This window comes from Clupea harengus, chromosome 24 (genome assembly GCF_900700415.2).
Source record: "Clupea harengus chromosome 24, Ch_v2.0.2, whole genome shotgun sequence".
Taxonomy (NCBI): domain Eukaryota; kingdom Metazoa; phylum Chordata; class Actinopteri; order Clupeiformes; family Clupeidae; genus Clupea; species Clupea harengus.
In genome coordinates this window covers 6,212,859-6,233,236 of record NC_045175.1, presented here as the reverse complement: position 1 = coordinate 6,233,236, position 20,378 = coordinate 6,212,859, and the positions used below count along the sequence as shown (strand labels likewise).

General features: G+C 43.9%; 2 protein-coding genes across 5 annotated transcripts in view; one reads left to right on the top strand and one right to left on the bottom strand.

Annotated features, from left to right (window-relative positions):
• Positions 1 to 3,034, top strand: part of LOC105890330 (guanine nucleotide-binding protein subunit alpha-12) — a 15,456-nt gene extending 12,422 nt beyond the window's left edge. For both annotated transcript variants that reach the window (XM_031562245.2, XM_012816344.3), the window contains exon 5: positions 2,046 to 3,034. In XM_031562245.2, the coding sequence (XP_031418105.1) occupies positions 2,046 to 2,423 (378 nt within the window). In that variant the 3' untranslated portion in view covers positions 2,424 to 3,034. The remainder of the gene's footprint in view (positions 1 to 2,045) is intronic.
• A 7,733-nt stretch (positions 3,035 to 10,767) lies between these two features.
• On the bottom strand, positions 10,768 to 20,326 carry brat1 (BRCA1-associated ATM activator 1). Of its 3 annotated transcripts, none has more exons than XM_031561882.2 (14): positions 20,242 to 20,326; positions 19,578 to 19,709; positions 19,063 to 19,217; positions 18,468 to 18,615; positions 17,530 to 17,914; positions 16,958 to 17,077; positions 16,630 to 16,724; positions 16,064 to 16,182; positions 15,231 to 15,414; positions 14,393 to 14,466; positions 13,822 to 13,909; positions 13,430 to 13,528; positions 12,169 to 12,344; positions 10,768 to 11,783 (listed from the first exon to the last, which is right to left on the bottom strand). In XM_031561882.2, exons 2-14 carry the CDS (start codon positions 19,702 to 19,704, stop codon positions 11,100 to 11,102), a joined length of 2,454 nt encoding a protein of 817 aa, XP_031417742.1. In that variant the 5' UTR covers positions 19,705 to 19,709; positions 20,242 to 20,326; the 3' UTR covers positions 10,768 to 11,099. The 3 variants fall into 3 exon arrangements, with proteins under 3 accessions (XP_031417742.1, XP_031417740.1, XP_031417741.1); XM_031561880.2 differs by lacking the exon at positions 20,242 to 20,326 and adding an exon at positions 20,053 to 20,230; XM_031561881.2 differs by lacking the exon at positions 20,242 to 20,326 and adding an exon at positions 20,053 to 20,230 and having other exon boundaries at positions 14,393 to 14,463.
• Positions 20,327 to 20,378: the final 52 nt, after the last annotated feature.

Sequence of the window (20,378 nt, the reverse complement as noted above, 5' to 3'; positions counted from 1 at the left end):
CATACCATTCTTTTTGTTTTTATTATTAAAACTGTCCACAAATATGTTTAATAGTGTGTTTAACTTCTATTGGCCCACCAATGGAGGCTGCGTTGGAAATCAAACTTTTGTCAGCATTTTGAGTGGACATTTCATTTGCATTTGTACAGGTGTATTCGTGCACGTCGGGCTGGCCCTCGCAGCGGAACGACAGTTTACAACCGCACCGGTTTATCAATGATAATATTAATATTATTATATTCGAGATGCAACACAAATCTATCCGCTCTCCTCCGAACGAGCTGAGCTTTCATTGATAAACCAATGCGGTTGTCTGCCTCTCCCGAGGTCCCGCGGTCTACTGGTACTCGTTCAAACGGGTAGACAAATCAAATAATAGCCTACACCTGTGTAGGTCCTCAACATAGCAGATATTTTAATACATTGAAAGCCATGAATACTGAAAATGGAATGTTATGCTCAAAATCACCGGCGCCGACTGATGAAGTCAGGATGCATACGCAAGTGATTGGCAGCTGGCCGCTCTGTCCAGTCGCGCACCTCACAGTTGCGTATTGTCCAGACAAGAAGACACGCTTATCAACTCGATTACTATTGATCAAAACAGAACGAGGTTTCGGCTGTAGCCTATACTTGAAACATACTATTGAGACCATATTCGCTTACATGCATTGCACGCGTGATGAACTGCGGCTTAATGGTGTTTTGAGCCCTCACCGTCCAAGCTATCCAAAGACTGGTGGCTGCCTTAATGTACTGTATTTAGCAGTCAACCTCCCTTACTCTGTACGTTTAGATGCTTTACAGGTAGCTGTAAGCCATTAGATGCCTGAGAAATAATTCATATCTATAAATAACAGCTCACCTTTATCTTTTTAACCAGATTTGTAAACAGGTCGCGATCAATATTTTGCAGTACAATAGGCTACCTTGGTTAAAAATCGAATTATGGTAGATGCATGCTAGCATTGCGCTAAATAATTAGACAGCTAACATTAATTAGTGGTGTTAACATAAAGTCAGTTATTGTATATGGCATTAATATTATTCTAAAACACCTTCACTAGTTGTTTTAACCAGATTTGTAATGTCATGAATGACAGCTTTTTTTTATTTATTTTTTATCGCGAAATTTTCTCTATGCAGGAAAAACCCTGAACACCCACACACACATATACCCACACACACATATACCCACACACACACACATATACACACACATATACACACACAAACACATGCACACACATATACACACACAGATATACCCACACACACACACACACACACACACACACACACACACACACACACACACACACACACACACACACACATATACACACACACAAACACATACACACACACATACACACACAAACACATACACACACATATACACACACACACACATATACCCACAAACACACACACATATACACACACACACACACAGTAAATACTATAAATACACACAGAGCCCCATTGTCCTGCATGTTCTTCCCACACCGGCCCACTCTGAGTCTGCTGTGAGTAAAGTTAGCCCGGCTCCCAGAGCCAGTGGCCTGTGGCGCTCTGAGTTGGACGAGCCCAGTGAAGACCACAGCAGCTCAGTGTGTGTGGGCCGGGGAGATGGACTGCAGAGAGAGGGAGAGGGAAGAGGGAAGAGGGGAGTACAGAAAAGGAGAAGAAGAAGGGGAAGAGAGAGATAGTGAGGGGAAGATATGGAAAGATAGAAATGCAGATGGAAAAGAGAGAGAGAGAGAGAGAGAGGGAAGAGGGGAATACAGAAAAGGAGAAGAAGGGGAAGAGAAAAAGAGAAAGAGATGGAAAGATAGAAATGCAGATGGAAAAGAGAGAAAGCCAGAGGAAGAGGGAGCTCAAGCGAGAGAGGGAAAGCAGAACGAGAGAAATGTAGAGGAAGTGAAAAGAGAGCAGTCTAAGGAAAGAAAAGCTATGCTGTGTGTATGTTGACAGATAATTCATAAGGAATTGTGGGATTGAATGGGATGGAGATGGAGGACTGATTTTTGCTGTTCCGTCAGGTTCTTCTGGAGGACCGGCGCACCAACCGTCTGTCCGAGTCCATGGACATCTTCGAGACCATCGTCAACAACAAGCTCTTCACCAGCGTCTCCATCATCCTCTTCCTCAACAAGACCGACCTGCTGGTCGAGAAGCTCCGGGCCGGCGCCGACATCCGCCGGAACTTTCCAGAGTTCCACGGCGACCGGCAGTGCCTGGAAGACGTGCAGAGTTTCCTGGTGAGGTCGTTTGGTAGGCGTCGCCGCGGTGACCGGCGCTCGCGCCCACTCTTCCACCACTTCACCACGGCCATCGACACGGAGAACGTGCGCTTCGTGTTCCGCGCCGTGCGCGACACCATCCTGCAGGAGAACCTCAAGGACATCATGTTGCAGTGAGGTTTACAAATGCCTGTGTGGAAAAAGACTACAAATACCAGCGTGCATGAGTGTGCTGCAAGAATGGAAATCACTACATGCTAAATTCCATGGCATTTAAACAAGACATTCTGGGGTGCTCCTGGCATCAATGTGGAGAAACACTACAAATCCCAGCATGACAGTGTCTGGGGAAAGGACTACAGCACAGCGCCACACTGCTCCAATGCAGACTACAAATACCATTGTGCCTCAGTATGAAAAAGGATTTGCTACTTGGATATAAGACCAGCAACACACTATAGTAGAAGATGGCTGTACATAACCCAGTGTGTTTTATGGCTTTAAAAGACTACAGACAGTAGATTGCTTTCTGCCATGAGAAGAAACTGTAAATATTGCTACATTACAGATGGGTCGTAATCACTCGCAGACACTGAAGGGTGTCAGGTCTGGAGTTAGGATTAAGCCAAACATTGATTTATTATTACTGTGAAGATGATGTAGTATAGAGAGACCTGTCCAGTCAACGCTGCCGGAGGACTCTGGCTGAAAGAGCACTTAGTGAGCCTCACACAGCTGTTTGAACCTGATGGGCTGATATACTGCACACACACACACACACACACACACACACACACATAAATACAAACACACACACACACACACACACACACACACACACACACACACACACACACATCCACAGTAAGCTTTTCACATTCTTGAACAAAATGTACTTCATTCACTGGTTTTAAATCAGTTTACGGAGGGGAGGTTACAGTTATTAGAAAGCACTTATTGAAGGGCACTTAGTTGGTGTAACTGAGCTGGTGTTGTTAAGATGATGAGCTGTACATATGTCTATGAACACACTTACTTACTTGTTCTTAAATCATCTACAGTTAAACTCATAGTTTTAGAACAAAATATACATGTCACAATTCACTGGTACAATAGTTTTATTTTACTCTCTCTCACACACACAGATAGATTTGTATGTGGGTTGTGTTACTGTCAGGTTGGCCAGTAAAGTGAGCTGACAACTGTGTGTTTTTAGAACTGTGACGGAACATGTTGGTGAACACACAACACCTGGATGAGACGAAAAAGCAGTTCACTTCATTTTGGAACGAGTCACATTGCATATCTCTTAGAAGGGATGGCATTAGGAGTCTCCTTGTCATATTTGTATTCTTTGTCATTCTTTTTCTTATTCTTTATCCTTTCATTGGTAATCTATGAAGAGTCTTACACCCTCTGGGACCCCTGCCCCTCTGTGTGTGTGTGTGTGTGTGTGTGTGTGTGTGTGTGTGTGTGTGTGTGTGTGTGTGTGTGTGTGCGTGTGCATGAGAAGATTACAAGAAAGCCCAGGTTATATTTTAGTCTTGTTTAATCTCATTTTCATATTTCACTTCTCCCTTCTGTAAACACACACACACACACGCACGCACACATACATAGGAGTCAGGGGTACTGAATGAATGTGTGTGTGAAAGACCAAGCAGCTCGACATTGCACGGCATCAGGCGTTTATCTGTCTTTGTGTGTGCAAGACTGCAAAACCACATTCCCCACATCATCTTGTCACAGTCCCTCGTGTCTTTTAGTAGCCGATTCATATTTCACTTCCCCCATTACTTCAAGTTCGGTTTTGGTCACATGGTGTTCCTGAGATCAAGCTATTGTCATCTGTTGGTGAAGTCTGCAAACAGATGTTCTTCCCTCTCTCCGAACAGGAAGGTCAAAGAAGGTTTGGTTTGGTTTTATTATTAGAGAAGGGTTGTGCTTGAGGTAGAAGCCTGCACGTCTAAAATTAGGATTAAGCCAAGTCTTGAACCTTGTTTGGCTCACAGACTTTTAGCAACACTAAGTTCAGACTGCTGAAGGTGACTTTTATTTTGTGTGGTAATGACAGGAAGAGAGGGACAGGATGGGAGAGGTCAGAGGTCGGAGACATTATAAGGGGCTTTTGGAGAGGTGGACTTGTATCAGAATGACCATTAGAAGTGAAAATGATCAGAGCAGTGTGTCTTTTTAGAGCTGCCAGTCTGTGCCTATAGTTCCCAAAGGACATTAAGTTCCTGGTCCCGTCAGGGTGTTGGGAACCTTGTGTCCCTTTTGAGTTATAGCTCTTCGTTTAAGTTCTCTGTGGCAACACCCGTTTGGTTCCACATGGAATTGTCATTCACTCTACTTTAGTGGGCCAAACAGCTGCAGACTGGTCTGTCTTCGAGTGTGTGTGTGTGTGTGTGTGTGAGCATGTGTATGTCTGTGTGTCCGTGTGACGCACGTGTGTGTGTGTGTGTGTGTGTATGTATCAGAGTGGTGTGTGAGTGTGTGTGTGTGTGTGTGTGTGAGAGAGCATGTGTATGTCTGTGTGTCCGTGTGACGCACGTGTGTGTGTGTGTGTGTGTGGGAGAGTTGGTGTCTCTTTCTCGTCCCCTACCCCAAACACAATGGGCTGATTGTGTGCTGAGGAGTCCCTGGGTTCTGCTGGTCACATAAGAATGTTCTGGGGTCACAGGAAATTATGCGTATATAGGACTCTCCCAAACAAAGACTGGATGCAGGACAGGGTACAGAATCACTCAACACAGCCTGAGTCACCATTCATCAGCTGAGCAAGAATAAGAACAACTCCTCGAACGCTCCACATGCCCCCTTCAAATCCCCCCCCCCCCCCCCTTACTCTCTCTCACTCTCAGTGTGTCTGTCTCAGGGAGGACTCTACATGGTAAGAGTTGCATCAGCAGCTGAAAATAAGACCATCAAACAGCCTAATGCTCTCTCGTCAATGCTTTCTCTCTCTCTCTGTCTTGCCTTCTTCCTCTTTAGGTATGACTTAGCATGTTAACAAATTCACCTCTTGGCTTTAATCTGCCCTGTCTCCCTTGCTCTTGAGGTATTACTCAGCATGTGAAGAGATACTGCATTTGCTCTCCTTTTCACACCTTTCTTTCTTCCTTCCTTCCTCTTCAGATGAACTGAGACACTAAGAAGTACTAAGGTGGGCCACACTCTTTGTTTCACTTTAAAGTTACAGAGTTGCTATTTTTAATTTTTTTGTTTTGAGATGTTGGTGCTACTGTTTGATTTGTAATACTTGAGCAAATACTTTTCTGTAGTAGCTGGAAAATGTTACATCATTTGAAATGTGTCCATACTGAAAACCGATCTCTCTTTCTCTCTCTCGACATCTCTTCTGTTGCATTCTTCAGTCGCACAGGTATTTGCAGGATCTAAGCCCCTATGTAAGCTCTTATCCCATTTCAAAGCTGTGTTAGTGTGTGAGACAGAGTTTAATATAAATCTTTTAGTTTATGCCCATTTTGTATTCATACACAGACCTTTCTGTGCTGGGAACAGAAATAGATATTAGAAACAGATGTTTGAACTCTACTCGTTTGTGTAACAAAACACAGAATAAATTCAGTGTACAGACAGTGTGACTGTGTGAATGTGTCTTCATTTGGGAGGGGGGTGTGTGGTCTGAATGACTCATGTTTCTCTTTCTCACACACACACTCTCTCACTCACTTAGACACACACATACGCGCGCACACACACACACACACACACACCAATGGAGGACCGCACCAAGTACTGGCAAGTACTAAACATTTTCACTATTCTAACGAGCACCTCTGTCTTTTGAGTGTGCGTTCTCAAAAAACGACACACTCGCTCCTCCTCGATGATGCACTGAGTCGTCTCTGGCTGTGCTTTAAAGTCAGTGTTCAGATGGTGTACGTCTGTGAAAGTGCCTTCCTAAGAACTGGGGGAGATTCGAATGACTCATAGGTTTCCCACTCACACACACACACACACACACACACACACACACACAGTTGTGGCAAGCAGCCTATTTGCAAAGGTCCCTGAAGAAAGGGAAAAAAAGGTCTCATGTCTAATCCCTCTATCTGCTTCTCCTTAAGCCAAAGCTGCCAATCAGGAAGTGAGACTGTGTGCCTGTGTGGTACTGGCGAAGAGAGCCGTGGGGCACGTGTGGTTCTGACGAAGAGAGCAAATATTTGTGCTGTAAGTTGTGGAACTGAGAGTGTTGATAACCAGCGTTAGCCAGGCAGCCTGCTCCTTCCTGTGCACAAATCAAAAACCCACCCAGAACTTACAAATATAAAAAGCGTTACGAGCGCGACAAAATGCTACTCCCTTTGATGTGATCGTTTTTTGAATCAGCATTAGTGCGTTGAGCTCCACCTTCATGATGCATTGAAGTGATCTGTCTGAACCCTGCCCAACCCCCCACCACCCCACCCCAACCCAGCTGTTCCTTTCCAACAAAGGACAAAGATAACGGCAAGTTAGTGTGTAGACCGTGTGCACTCGTTAAACTGTGCCTCCATAAGAACTGAGGGACCTGGGCCCCGTTCGTCGTAAGGGTTGAAGCTAAGTTAATCAATTGTCCTTTTAGCCCGTTAACATTAGCGAGCTGATTGAGAAGAGCAAATATCGGGTCGTCAACGGCTGATCCGAATCCAAATCATGTGGTTAATGTCAACCAGGCTAAACTTATCAGGGCAATTGCGCGTGCACGTCCTACTTCAAAAGGCAGGAAAGGTCGATCACCAAAACAATGATTTTCTAACGGTATAATGGTTCTAAACTCAAAGAAAAGGGCTATTTTTTCTCCGCTGGCGAGCAGGAGATGAACATGAACGCTTATGAAGACCATAATCATGGCAAAATTCAACACCGCCACCGCAAGACACAAAGCGGTGTGTTGGGATGTTTATAGGTTGATATCTATGTATGAATACATGACAGCAAGTGTGAACTGGTACAGAGGATACTGCTACCGGTTAGTAACTGCAAGGTTGCTAGCTCAATTCCCTCACCTCCTACCTAAGTGTAGTTTTACATTTCCTTGTAAGTCGCTTTGAATAAAAGCGTCTGTTAAATGACTATATGTAAATGTATTAATAACAAATGCAATAAATTGAAGCAGTGAAAATAAATTGTGTGTATTTCTCTCTATTCTTATCACGAGTCCACCTTTATCATTTTCTACAATAAATCTATGCTATGGTGTACTAAAAACACTGTCATATAATTATGAGTGCTTTGTTCTCCGCATCGCAGACACTACAAAAATGTACCACTCGCAAAAAAGTGCAAGACAGTCAATGTTCGACTGTGGTGTTTGCAATAAATGACTCGAGAAGGTCTTGTAAATTAATTATTCCTTGTCGGCTGAATAGGTAGCGCTCATACAAGAACTCCTCATGATGGAATAATGGATCTTGGCGATCGCAAAGAACTCTCTCCCTACACTAATCTAACTATCTAATATCAGTCCTTGGTCAATGGGATCCCTCCTTTTTCCGGGGGTGTGGCAATCTTATCCAGCTACACTTAAGTTAGCCTGCGCTGGAGCAGGTTAGTGCTAATTGATACGTTACTATGGTGATTTATCGAAAGTTGCTTCCACAAACCAAAAAGAGGGGCGTTTTTTTTTTATCTTAGCCTGAAAATGAGCTTGCTAAACCGCTTAGCGAGCTACGACGAATACCCCCCTGACGAACTCTTTCCTACTGACACACACACACACACACACACACACACTTACAAAGTACCCCACAGAAAAGGTCTTATTACGCCTCACTCTCTGTTTTACATATCAGCTCAAAGCCATCCAAACCCAACAGGGCTCAGCTGTGACTATGTGAAGAGAGAATATGTGTGTAGGCACGACTCATTTAGGTTTTGGACCTGAGTGTGTTGATATTCAGCGCTAACCAGGCTAGCGTAGCTCCTCCGCCACACTCACTCATAGGCGAAGCCCATCCACAATTTGTATAAATAAAAAGAATTTAAATAAATAAAAAGAATTTAAATGAATAAAAGCAATGCTCACCATACAGTTATTTGTGTGACTCAGGGTCACGTATTCCTTCTTCATTGTGCGCTGAATTGATTTTGAATGCTTTATGTTGAAAAATGCTAAAGTTACGGTTCCCCTCCACCCGGCTGAAGGTGCCTCTCCCTCACTCATCTTTATTAACACACACACACACAACACAACACACAAACAACACACACACACACAATAACAACACACACACAACACAACACACACACACACACCTCATGACTTGTTGAACCGATTTAGCATGCTTCAAATATTTCTCTCATCGAATACTTCTCAAAAGTCCAATACAACCCAACACACACACAATCACAACCCCACTAGCCTTTCCCTTTCCCACTCTTATGAATGGGCCAACACACACACACACACACACACACACACACACACACACACACACACACACACACTAGTGTGGACCTCATGACAGGAGGCAGTGTCTCCTCCCTCTGGTATGTCTGTATTGACAGAGACCTGAGCCTGACCTCTGGTCTGCAGGCGTACTTCTCTTAGTCACTGTCTATGTAAACACAGCCATGGGTGAATCAGGGTCTCCGCACGCCTCCAAGTGTTTGTGAATGTGTTGGTGTGTGTGTGCACTTCTCAGAGTGTGTTTGTGTGTCTGTATGTGTGTGTGTGTGAGCACCTTTAAGTGTGTGTGAATATGTGTGTATTTCTTAAGTGTGTGTGTGTGTGTGAGCACCTTAAAATGTGTATGAATATGTGTGTATTTCTCAGTGTGTGTGTGTGTGTGTGTGTGTATTTGCGTCTTTAAAGCAACAGTATTCAGGTTTCTAGCTCTTTTTGAGGCATGTTTCCTGTAGCTTACTAGCTTTTTGTTGCACTCTCACATTCATACCGTGTGAATGACACACACACACACACACACACTTCCCACTAATCACCTGGGCTATTCACTATGCATTGACTGAATCAGCGTCTCATACACATCTTGAAATGTCTGGGAATATCTGTGCATGTCTTAGTGTGAGTTAGTGTGTGCGTCTGTGTGAGAGTGAGTGTGCGCAAATGCTTTAGTGACTTTGTGTGTGAATGTGTGTGTGTGCTTACAAAAAAAGAAGAAGCAGCCAGAGCTGAAGGTTACATGGTTCTGAAATGAATTTGTCTACAACCTGTGAGAAGCAGACCATTCTCTGCTCGGCGTTCATAAATCTTATGAGAAGGCCTTTCATCCCATTCAGTCCACTGATCACAGATCAGGCATCTGGAGGCGCAGTGCATAATGACAGAGCGCTCAGACTAACAAAGAGAAACCTTCTGCACTGTTCCCCACAGGCCCTCTGCGGCGAAGCATCTGCACGACTTCTGCACTCTGCAAGAATCACTGGTGTGAAACATCTCATCACTAGTGTGAAACATCACTAGTGAAACATCTCATCACTAGTGTGAAACATCTCATCACTAGTGTAAAAGATCTCATCACTAGTGTGCAACATCTCATTACTTATTGTGTAGACGCTTTCCTCCTAGCATCAAACCACTGGTAAAGCTGATTATGGGCAGTGGGTTGGTTACCTGTGGCGTACCTGTATTGCTTCGGAGAACAGTGCCATCTAGAGGTGTGAATCTAGAGTGGAAATGCATTTCAGTAGTGCTTTAAAACGTATATGTGTATATATATATATATATATATATATATATATATATATATATTAGTGCTGTCAGTTTAACACGTTATTAACGGCGTTAACGCAAACCCATTTTAACGCCGCGATTTTTTTTTTTAGATTTACATTCTTTTTGGCCTCGCAAACTGTGTAGTAGGCTAACGTTACGGTTTGAGTGAATGGTGAGTGCGATACGGCGAAATGGATGATAAAAAGCTTCTGAATGGAAAGTTTACTTTGAAAAGTTGTGTTGTGCAAAAGACTGTTGTCTGAAAATGTCAACAGGCAGCTGGCTGAAAGCAAAGAAGTAGTAGGCTTACCTTTTATTGGTAACCTAACGGTTACGGTTCATTGTTTCTGAAATAAGAGGCCTGACTGCTATGTTCCCAGCAAACTTGAAAAAAAGAAAATATTAAGCCATGGTTTAACTGCACTATAGGCTGAGTCCTTGTTTACCTGAAATGTGCACTTTATAATTGTATTTTGTACCGCCCTGTTTGGCAATGTTGGTTTTCAATAAAATAAAACATTTGCATAAAGCAAGCCAATCCACTTTTCCATGTTGATAAGGGCATTAAAATAAAAATAAAATTATGGAAAAAATAAATAAACGAAGGGACATTTAGAATAGATAAAAATTTGCGATTAATTTTGAGTTAACTATGACATAAATGCGATTAATCGCGATTAAATATTTTAATCGTTTGACAGCACTAATATATATATTATATAAAACACAGTTTATATAGAAAGTTTCATCTAACGGACACATCCATCCTACGGCCATGTCTATAGAGATATTTTGGCGATGCTTTGTGCCTTTAATACAAGCACACAAGCAGGTTGGTTCCTTACAAAATTATATATCTTTATTGTAGCGCTTGCATTCAATTACAACACGCTGTCCTTCCTAGTGGAACAAATCATTTTTTAGACAGATTAGAAAATTGCTTTTATGGGTATGTGTGTGAATCCGAGTTCCTCCAAGTCCAAAAGCTATTCGATTTTGTAAGTAATTATTGAAGGTGCCATTACTTTTTTGTTTTGTTAGAGATTGCTTGCTTCTGCAGTTTCTGAGTGTGTGTGTTCGCATGCAAATGTATGTTTCGGAGTATGTATATGTGTGTGTATGTGTGTGTGAAAATGTCTGACTGTGTGTGTGTGCGCGAGTGTGTGTTCTCAGTAGCAGTCCATCGCGTTGTCGTCGCCCTGCTGCGTCACGGCCAGGATGTCCTCCATGAGCGACTGTGGCGACGCCATCACGTGATCGCTGCTCCGCATCAGCGCCTGCTGCATCCCCTCCAGGTCCAGTTGGCTCACCACCTCCCTCAGGCTCACCTCCTCCTTCGGCCAATGGCCTTCCGGCTTCCCCTCCGCCGACCAATCGGATACGTCGACGCCCTTCCACTTCCTCAACAAGTCCTTGCCCCATTGGTGGCTTTGTAACTGAAACGTGGGCGTGTCCCCGGGTGACCCCGCCGACTCGCATTTGACCTTGATGACCTCTCGCAGCCTCAGCAGCAGCTGGCAGGATTTCTGGGCGACGGGCCGGTCGCAGTCGAGCAGTCCTTTAAAGAACACGCTGAACGCTCCGTACTCCTGGAGCTTCCCTAAGGCCTCAGCTAGGGAACAGCGACTCAGCGTCTTGTCCATAAGCGTCTCGGTTAGCGCCAGAGTGTGAACTTTGACCTCCCAGTCTAAGTCGTCGATGCCCAGAGCCAGCAGGCCGGGCAGGGATTGGTCGAGGCTGGGAGGGGGGCGTGGCCCAGAGAGCCAGGCTATGAAGGCTTTGACGACGGCGCGGCGGGGGAAGGCTTCGTCGTCTTGAGCCAAGATGTCCGTTAGACGGGTCAGAACTTCATCCTGAAGAATAGCAGTGAAACAGGAAACTGGGTTTAAACCTCTGTGCTAAACAGAATAACTACTACAGCTGTACAGACAGGAATCATAATATTGATTTTGACATGATATTGTTTATAAGAAGTAAATATATTATTGTAGGTAAAAAGTTAATTCTTATACCTACAAACTCATGCACATAAGACAAGGTTTACTTGAATTTCACTGAGTTAGTGACAACTGGATGTGAACGTAAACAAAACTCAAAAACAGCTGCTTCTTACATTGGTATGAATCACTTAGAAACTCTCTATTTTTACTTTTGTGTCTGTTACTTAATCAACTTAGCAAGTGACTGCATCAGTGCTGTGGAAACTTTAAGTCTCTTCCTGGTAGTGATGCAGCTCACCGGCAGGCTGTGGGGTGAGTTTGCGTTTGGCGCCCCCTGGTGCCGAGGGGTGGTTACTGCCTGGCTCAGGGCGCTGATGGCGCTGGCTCTGACGTAACTCTCTGAGTCATCCAGACAGGCCAGGAGTAGAGAGACAATACCACTGCCCCACACAGCAGAGCTGAAGGCTGCGGAGTCTGAGAGAGAGAGAGAGAGAGAGAAAGAAAGAAAGAAAGAAAGAAAGAAAGAAAGAGAGAAAGATGGGTAGGTATAAAGATAAAGAAATAAAGATATGGAAAAAAAAAAAGAAAGACAGACATTAAGAGAGACACAAAGAGACAAAGAAAGACGGAAAAAGAAAGAAAGAACAAAACAAAAAAAAGAAAGAAGCAAAAAGTAAGAAGAAAAAATAAAGACAGAACAAAACAAAAACAGAAAGAAAGAAAAAAAACAAGAAAAAGGGAAGGAAAGAGACAGATGTACAGAGAATTAGTATGAGGTTCATTTGAATGCTGGATGCTCCACTTGTTTCAGTATGACCTACAACAGAAATATCATATTCAAATGAACAACTCAGCAGATGTTTGGGCGTGTGGGTGTGTGTGTGTGTGCATTGCGTGTGTGTGTGTGCATTGCATGAGTGTGTGTGCATTGCATGAGTGTCTCTGTGTTTGTGTGTGTGTGTGTGTGAAAGAGAGAGAGTGAGAAAATGAGGGGAGTTCAAAATGTACAACTCATAGGATGTGCTGAGTGTTTGTTTGTTTGTTTGTTTGTTTGTTTGTTTGTTTATGTACCTTCAAACACATATCACACATATAAACACCAGGGTCATGGGTTGGATGTCCAGGGAGAACACATTCAGATGGAAATGTATATCTGCACTGAAATGTTAATACCCTCAGTGCATGCTGAATTAGTAAATGTAAACGCAAGAGAGTAAAAAGTGTGTGTGTGTGTGTGTGTGTGTGTGTGTGTGTGTGTGTGAGAGGAGCTTTGGTGTGAATAGTCAGCCTATATCTAAAGGTCCTATTGTGGTTAAAACCAGCTCCCTAAAAGACTCCAACAGTAATTTCCTCAGTGATAAGACCTCAACATCCATCATGTGTACAGACAGGCTTTTTAGTAGACAATCCAGTCAGCGACATCACTTCCTTTTACTGGCGAGATCATAAATTGTGTACGTTTCCCACATCACACATTCCCCGAAGCAGTAATCAGCAGTGCCAGAAACACAGTGGGATTGTGTGTGTGTGTGTGTGTGTGTGTGTGTTTACATACTTACCTCTAGAGTTTACAGTGAGCTCAGTGATGAACTCCAAAGTCGAGTCCCTCACCTCCCAATGCACGTCACACACACGCTTCATCAGTGCTGGGAAGAGATCTATCTCACACACACACACACACTTGAATTTTATAATAGTTTCATAGGGATCTAAATATGCAAATTAAAGTATTCAGGTTTTATTGGCAGTCACATTACACAGTGAGTAGGAGTGGTAGGGAAGAAATCAATCAATCAATCTCTCTCTCTCTCACTCTCACACACACACACACACACATTTGTATGCAATCATGATTTGATCTACTGTTTCCTAGTTAGCTCCAAAAGAAATCTAAGTACTGGGGTGTGTCAGTTCCCCTGAACTTCACATTAAGTAAGAGAGGAAGTCTTACTCTGAGTAAAGAGGTGTGTTTGTGTACACTCTTCCAACTCTTCAGAACAGATCCACTTCAGTAACGCCTGCAGGGTTTTCTGTAGCACCTGCAATACACACACACACACACACACACACACACACACACACACACACACACACACAGTGAGAGACACAGAGACCCAGTTTTCACTTCCTGTAGTGAAACAATGCAAACATTGATCTACTTCTTTATCGCATGTTGTTGTCTCTGCAACACCTACCCATGCACACATGTACACACGCACACACGCGCACACACATCACACAGTGAGGCTAGTGCACACATCATCTACATAACTACACATGTACAAGTGCATATACACAACTCTGTCAATGTGCTTTCCACAACACTCGACAAATACACACAAATAATTGACTTCATAACAAAAAACATGTATTGTATTGTGTATCATATCAAAATACATCACCATTGTCATATCTATCACACACAGAACATATACCATTTCTGTGTGTGTGTGTGTAAGCAGCACATACAGAAAACACAAACCCATATACCGGTATATGGACTGGTGAGGATGAAGACTTACTGTGGGGTCAGAGTCTGGGCTCTGGAGGTACTGGAGGAGAACATTAAGGACCTCCTGCCTGAGTCCCTGGCCTCCTAGAGGAGAGGAATCAGTTTGACTAAAACCATAGTGGCTAGCATACGTGCATGGAAAAAAGAGATGGTCATAAGAATCCTGCTGTATATGATGACAATATACACAATTTCTCACTTGTTGAGGTATGTTTTTTACAGGCAACGAAGTTTGGCATTAGGTTTAAATTCATTTTGATGGATAAACAACACACCTGTCGTTCCCAGGCTAAGCACTATGTAGTTCTGTGGTTTGGGTCGGACCGCCCCGTGGAAATGTGAGAAAAGCATGACACCGCCAACTACAGTACCAGTCAAAAGTTTGGACACACTTTCTCATTCAATGTTGTTTCTTTATTTTCATTATCTTTGTTTTTTATTATGAATCTGATTAAGAAAATGCCAAGACTGTGCAAAGCGGTCATCAAACCAAAAGGTGGCTACTTTGAAGAATTTGTTTAGCACCTTTTTGTTAACTACATAATTCCATGTGTTCTTTCATAGTTTCGATGTCTTCAGTATTAATCTACAATGTAGAAAATAATATAAATATAGAAAAACCATTAAATGAGAAGGTGTGTCCAAACTTTTGACTGGTACTGTAGATCACTAAAAGGCACGAGTTTAGCCAGTTTTAATTATTGCCAACGTGGCCGTTGTTGGTGTTTTTGTACTCCTTTTTTTTTTTTTTTTTAGAAGGAAACGCCAAAACGGCTGCTTTAACTCTGTCAGCGCGTGCATACTATAACATCGACAGTTTGAAAGTGATGTGTGGTCATGTGACCTACCTTCACAAGAACTGAGGCTGATCAGGGCATCTAAACCACACCTCTGAACCCGGCTGCAGCCAATCAGATGAACAAATGACTTGTTGTACGGCGCGGGGGAGGGGCTTTGTCCAAGGGACACCTTCAGAAGCTGCAACACCGCTTCAGTGACTGGCTGCACAGGGGCATCCACAAACAGGGAATTCTGGGAGAGGTCAAAGGTTATCACACACATGAGTAAATGCTTGATGAACATTTACCATTTACAGCGTATAACCTTTTATTAAATGATTGAACTGACTTGAGCGTTCAGTTTAAGAGTGGCATGTAGAGTTTCCTTCACAGCAAGGAGCATCACACCATTTTCCCCTCATTTATTTACTCAAACAAGGTCATCCCTGACTGGAATCAGTCTCCTTACAGTGTACTCACATAAGTGAATCAGAATTCTATGTACTGTGTTATTAATGTCAGTTCTTAAATAGTAATAACATATCATTACCACGAACATCTTTTAGTAACATGTACCATGTAAACATGGTTGCACTGGCTGCATTGAAAGTCTGAAATCCCACCGGCCATACGCAAGTAACACCCAACCCATTCCTACAAAATGAAGCAGTGCAATCCTGACAAAGAATATAAGAGACAAGATGCCTTACTGAGAGACTCAGCTAAGCTACAATGCTAACCCACACAAAGAATATAAGAGACAAGATGCCTTACTGAGAGACTCAGCTCAGCTACAATGCTAACCCACACAAAGAATATAAGAGACAAGATGCCTTACTGAGAGACTCAGCTAAGCTACAATGCTAACCCACACAAAGAATATAAGAGACAAGATGCCTTACTGAGAGACTCAGCTCAGCTACGCTGCTTAGGGACAGCGACAGCAGAGAGATGCACATGGACCTCTGGGACAGCTGGTCCTCCAGAACAGGCTGCAGGCCGCTGACTTCCTTAGCATCCCCTGTTTGGAGGGTAACCAAAAGGCTCTTTTGAGATCTATGAACCCCACCTGACTGAAGATGTGCATAAACAGTGTTATGATGCTGAATGTATTTCGATAGATACATCGCTTAAATGGTTTGTTATTTCAGTGTGTATGTGTGCAGCTCATTTATGCCGATATAACTTCAGTCATGTGACTAGTGGCCCCTGTAAATATCAGCAAAACTTTTTCTTCATTCTACCTATTCTCTTCATACTGGGGACCTTGAGAAGTTGGTGTACTAAGTTGAAGGTGGTGTACTAAGTTGAAGGTAGTATACTAAGTTGAAGGCAGTGTACTCAGTTGAAGGTTTCGTAGTAAGTTGAAGGTAGTGTACTCAGTTGAAGGTTTCGTAGTAAGTTGAAGGTGGTGTACTAAGTACATGTAAACTACCTAGGGGAGAGTGGCATATGAAGTGTCGATTACCTGACCCGCTGGGCAGCGTCTGTAGAGGAGAGCCAGTGATGAACTCCAGGGGCTGAAGGACAATCCCCACAGCCATCCTCTTCAAAGGCTCTGAGCTGAGAGAGAGAAAGAGAGAGCGCGCGAGAGAGAGAGAGAGAGAGAGAGAGAGAGAGAGAGAGAGAGAGAGAGAGAGTGGAAGAGAGGGAGGAAATAAAGAAAGAAAGAATTGAAAGTCCAAGTCTGCATGTGCAGGCGTGTGTGTGTGTGTGTGTGTGTGTGTGTGTGTGTGTGTGTGTGTGTGTGTTTGTGTGTGTGCGCTTGTGTGTGTGTGTGTGTGTGTGTGTTTTACCAGTGCTGCTGGCGTATGATGGCTGAGGCGCACCGGATGGCCGTCTTAGGGTCTCTCTCTTTCAGGGTAGCCCTCATCAGCTCCTCCACTCTGGCCTCTGATTGGCTGAACAGCTCGGTCCTGGAGTAAGGGGAACAGGAAAGAATCCATTCAGTGCCCAACACTAACTTTCTGAGCAAACATAAACAGAATGTTAGGTCTTCTGAGAGTGAATGTTCAGTTCGAAGCCTCTGAAATAATGGCGAATACTGATTACAGGACACAGCGCACTCCCTAATGATAAGTATGAAATAAATATGAAATTGTTATTAACTATTATTGTGGTGTACTCTGGTTGGGTTGTGAGATGGAAGGGGAAAGACGTGGTTATGTTTGCATGTGTGATGGTGGAGACCTGTTAGCCGCTAGGCTGCGCATGCACACACAGCCGTGGACACACAGAAGAGGAACATTTGGTGATGTGCTATGCGGGAGGTTAGGTGCATTCGTTGTCGGCGACAGAGCCCTCCGTCACACTCTGTAAATCACTATGTTGTTAGAAAATGCTTCGTCAGCCAAACTGGCTTACTCACGTGGCCGCTGCCTGTAACACCTCCATGACTGGCAAGGAGAGGTTGTTCGTCTGCGCTTCCACCAGCACCTCCAGTGGGCCCAGGGCCACCCTCCACACGCTCCCCAGGAGAGGAGCTCTGCAGCCGGGCAGACTGAGAGCCAACAGCCTCAGTGCCTGGAGGACGCGGAAGTGCTCCTGTGACACCAGGGCGCCCCCTACTTGCCCTACTATCTCCGTGGTGACCGTGATCCACTCTGGACTGGAGTGCCCGTTCTCTTGGGCTGTCTGCTCTGCTGTGATTGGTGGGTGGTGGAAGTTTAGGATTTGAGCGAGGAGCTGATTGGCTGCGGCGGCGACAAACAGACTCTTTTCGCACTGTGATTGGAGGATGAGTTTGGTGAGGGCTGTTTGGAGGGAGAATGGGAGATGTGTAAGAAAGAAGACCACTTGACTGGGCATAGTGGGGCTGCTGGATCAAGCAAACTGTGTAAGACAATAAATTACATTAAAATGGTATTCAATTATCAGACCCTTTTATCCAAAACAACACACATTAGAGGTGTGTATTTTAAAATCCCTGGGAATCGAACCAATGACCTTGGGGATTTTAGCACTACTCTCTACCAGATGATTAGGAACCAGTTTAGTACAGGGCAGAACCAAAGAAGTGCACCTATGAGCTATGAGCTATGAACCTATGACCTATGAACCTATGAGCTATGCGCTGTAAGCCTAGGAGATATGATGAGGTTGTGACTGTGTCTGTACCTCATGCATATCCCATAAGTCATGAATATGTATGAGAATAGGAGTGATTGAGGGTGATTGGAAGCACGCAAAGGGACTCGTCCTTGTTTCATTCATATCATTCTGTGTGTGTGTGTGTGTGTGTGTGTGTGTGTGTGTGTGTCTGTGTGTCTGTGTGTCTGTGTGTCTGTATATATATTTCACCCTCACCGTTCTCACTGATGAACAGCATGGCCCTGTGGTGCTCCAGCATTCTCCTCAGGCCCAGCAGCCAGCCGCAGCGCACCGACGCCTCTTCCCACTGCTCCCTCACAGCCCCTCCCTCACGCGCAAACGCCACCCTCACAACGCCACGCTCCTGGGGGGACAAAGAACATCAACCAGCCAATCAGAGACCATGTTACTAAAGGAACACAACCGTGACATAATACTTGCTGGCCTCATTTTCCATACAGGGGTATACCGCCTAGTCCTTAACGTAAGGCAACATGAGCATTTCAACACTAGGGAGTGTTTTGGATAGGTGATGGGTCCTCTAACAACAGCAAACTAACCATGACCACTGGCATAATCCATGCAACTTTCCCACTGAGGTACGACTGGCTAACTCATCTCAGGTTTACAACTGAATCCAGTTATAGTACCCATATGCTTATAAACAGCATAACTGAGACGAGCATCTTCAAATGGAGCGGTAACTAAATTGTGTAGGAAGTCAATACTACCGCATCTAAAGTGTACGCAAAAAATATCTGGATTGCTATTTCATATAATTAAGGCTAGAACACTTAGACTCTTGACTCACTTCCAAACGGCTGAAGCCCTTCTTAGTAGCAGCCAGTAGACCAGTGAGTTTGAGGGTGAAGGAGAGGATTATGGGATCTGTAGTTTTTGATTCACACATGCTGGATATGAACTCCAGTAGGCATGGCTGCTGGTCCAGAAGATTCCGGTCATCATCTACAAACACAGATGGAAGAAAAAAAGTTGAAACAAATACTACCTCCCAATTGTGCACTCATGACATCTTTAGGACAGACTAAGATGAAGGCATTGGCTAATATTTACAGCTGCAAGAGTCAGGCTAATGAACCATTTAGTTTCCCCTGGATTTTGCATACATGTATTAGTCATAAAACGAGATATTATACTTTAACTGCAATTCAACAAAACACAGGCAGCTTAAACAAATTACACACAAACAGTTGCACCTTGTTTAACAAAGGAACCCTTGGTTGGATGGTTGATGGTTTGAAGAAAGTGTAGACCATTCCTAAATCAACTTCAGATCAACTGTATAGGTGCATCATCGCCTTTTACCTTCGTTGATGATGCTCGTAAGCCAGTCCAGCAGTTTCTCCAGACAGGTGTCATCAGGTAAAGACTGCTTCGGATCCGACAAGAACGTCAATACTCCGGGGAGTAGCGCAATGCAGTTACTGTCCATAGTGCCTACCGGTACATGAGGAGAAAGGCAGATGAAGTTACAACGCATCAGAGTTCCTGTCATACAGATGTACATGCAACAACACAAATTCATTTCAGCTAGCTACCTACATACCACAGATTTCAATCGCTATCAACCAGAGTTCGCGTTAACTAGTCGGCTAAGATACGGCTGCTGACGGTGAAACTAAATTGCACAGCACTTGTCTAGCTATATAGTTAGCTAATAATCACGACTTTGTCGGTGAGCTAACTTAACGTTCCTTGGCTAACTCCCACTGTACTGCTAACTAGGCATTGTCATCACTGCACACTGACGAGCTCAAAATAGAACGAAGTTAAATGTTACCTTGACTCATATCCTTCGCTAATCAACAGAATTTGACTTTCAGAATCTGACCGTGCTGACATTAAGTAGAACGCATTAGAAAAGGTGAAATCCACATGTTAGCGGTATGATGCATCTATAATGTTTGGTTTGGTTTCCCTCTCTACGGAAAGCACACATGACCAGACTGTGCGTCCAAGAAAATCTCACCATTGATATTTCGTGTAAGTCATCTTCGTTCATGTTGTCGCAGTCTGGAGTATACTAGGACTCGTACGGTAAGGTCCGCGCATGTAGTGTGCAGTTGCGGTTTTCTCGAAGGTCCAAGTGTCACTGCCATTACCTTA

Bases quoted from the DNA above. Each gene is read 5' to 3' on its own strand.
- brat1 (XM_031561880.2), bottom strand. The intron at 19,218-19,577 runs GTAAAAGGCGAT...CTGTGTTTGTAG, and splicing joins TACGAGCATCATCAACGAAG to ATGATGACCGGAATCTTCTG. The intron at 15,415-16,063 runs GTAAGGCATCTT...GACCTCTCCCAG, and splicing joins TAGCTGAGCTGAGTCTCTCA to AATTCCCTGTTTGTGGATGC.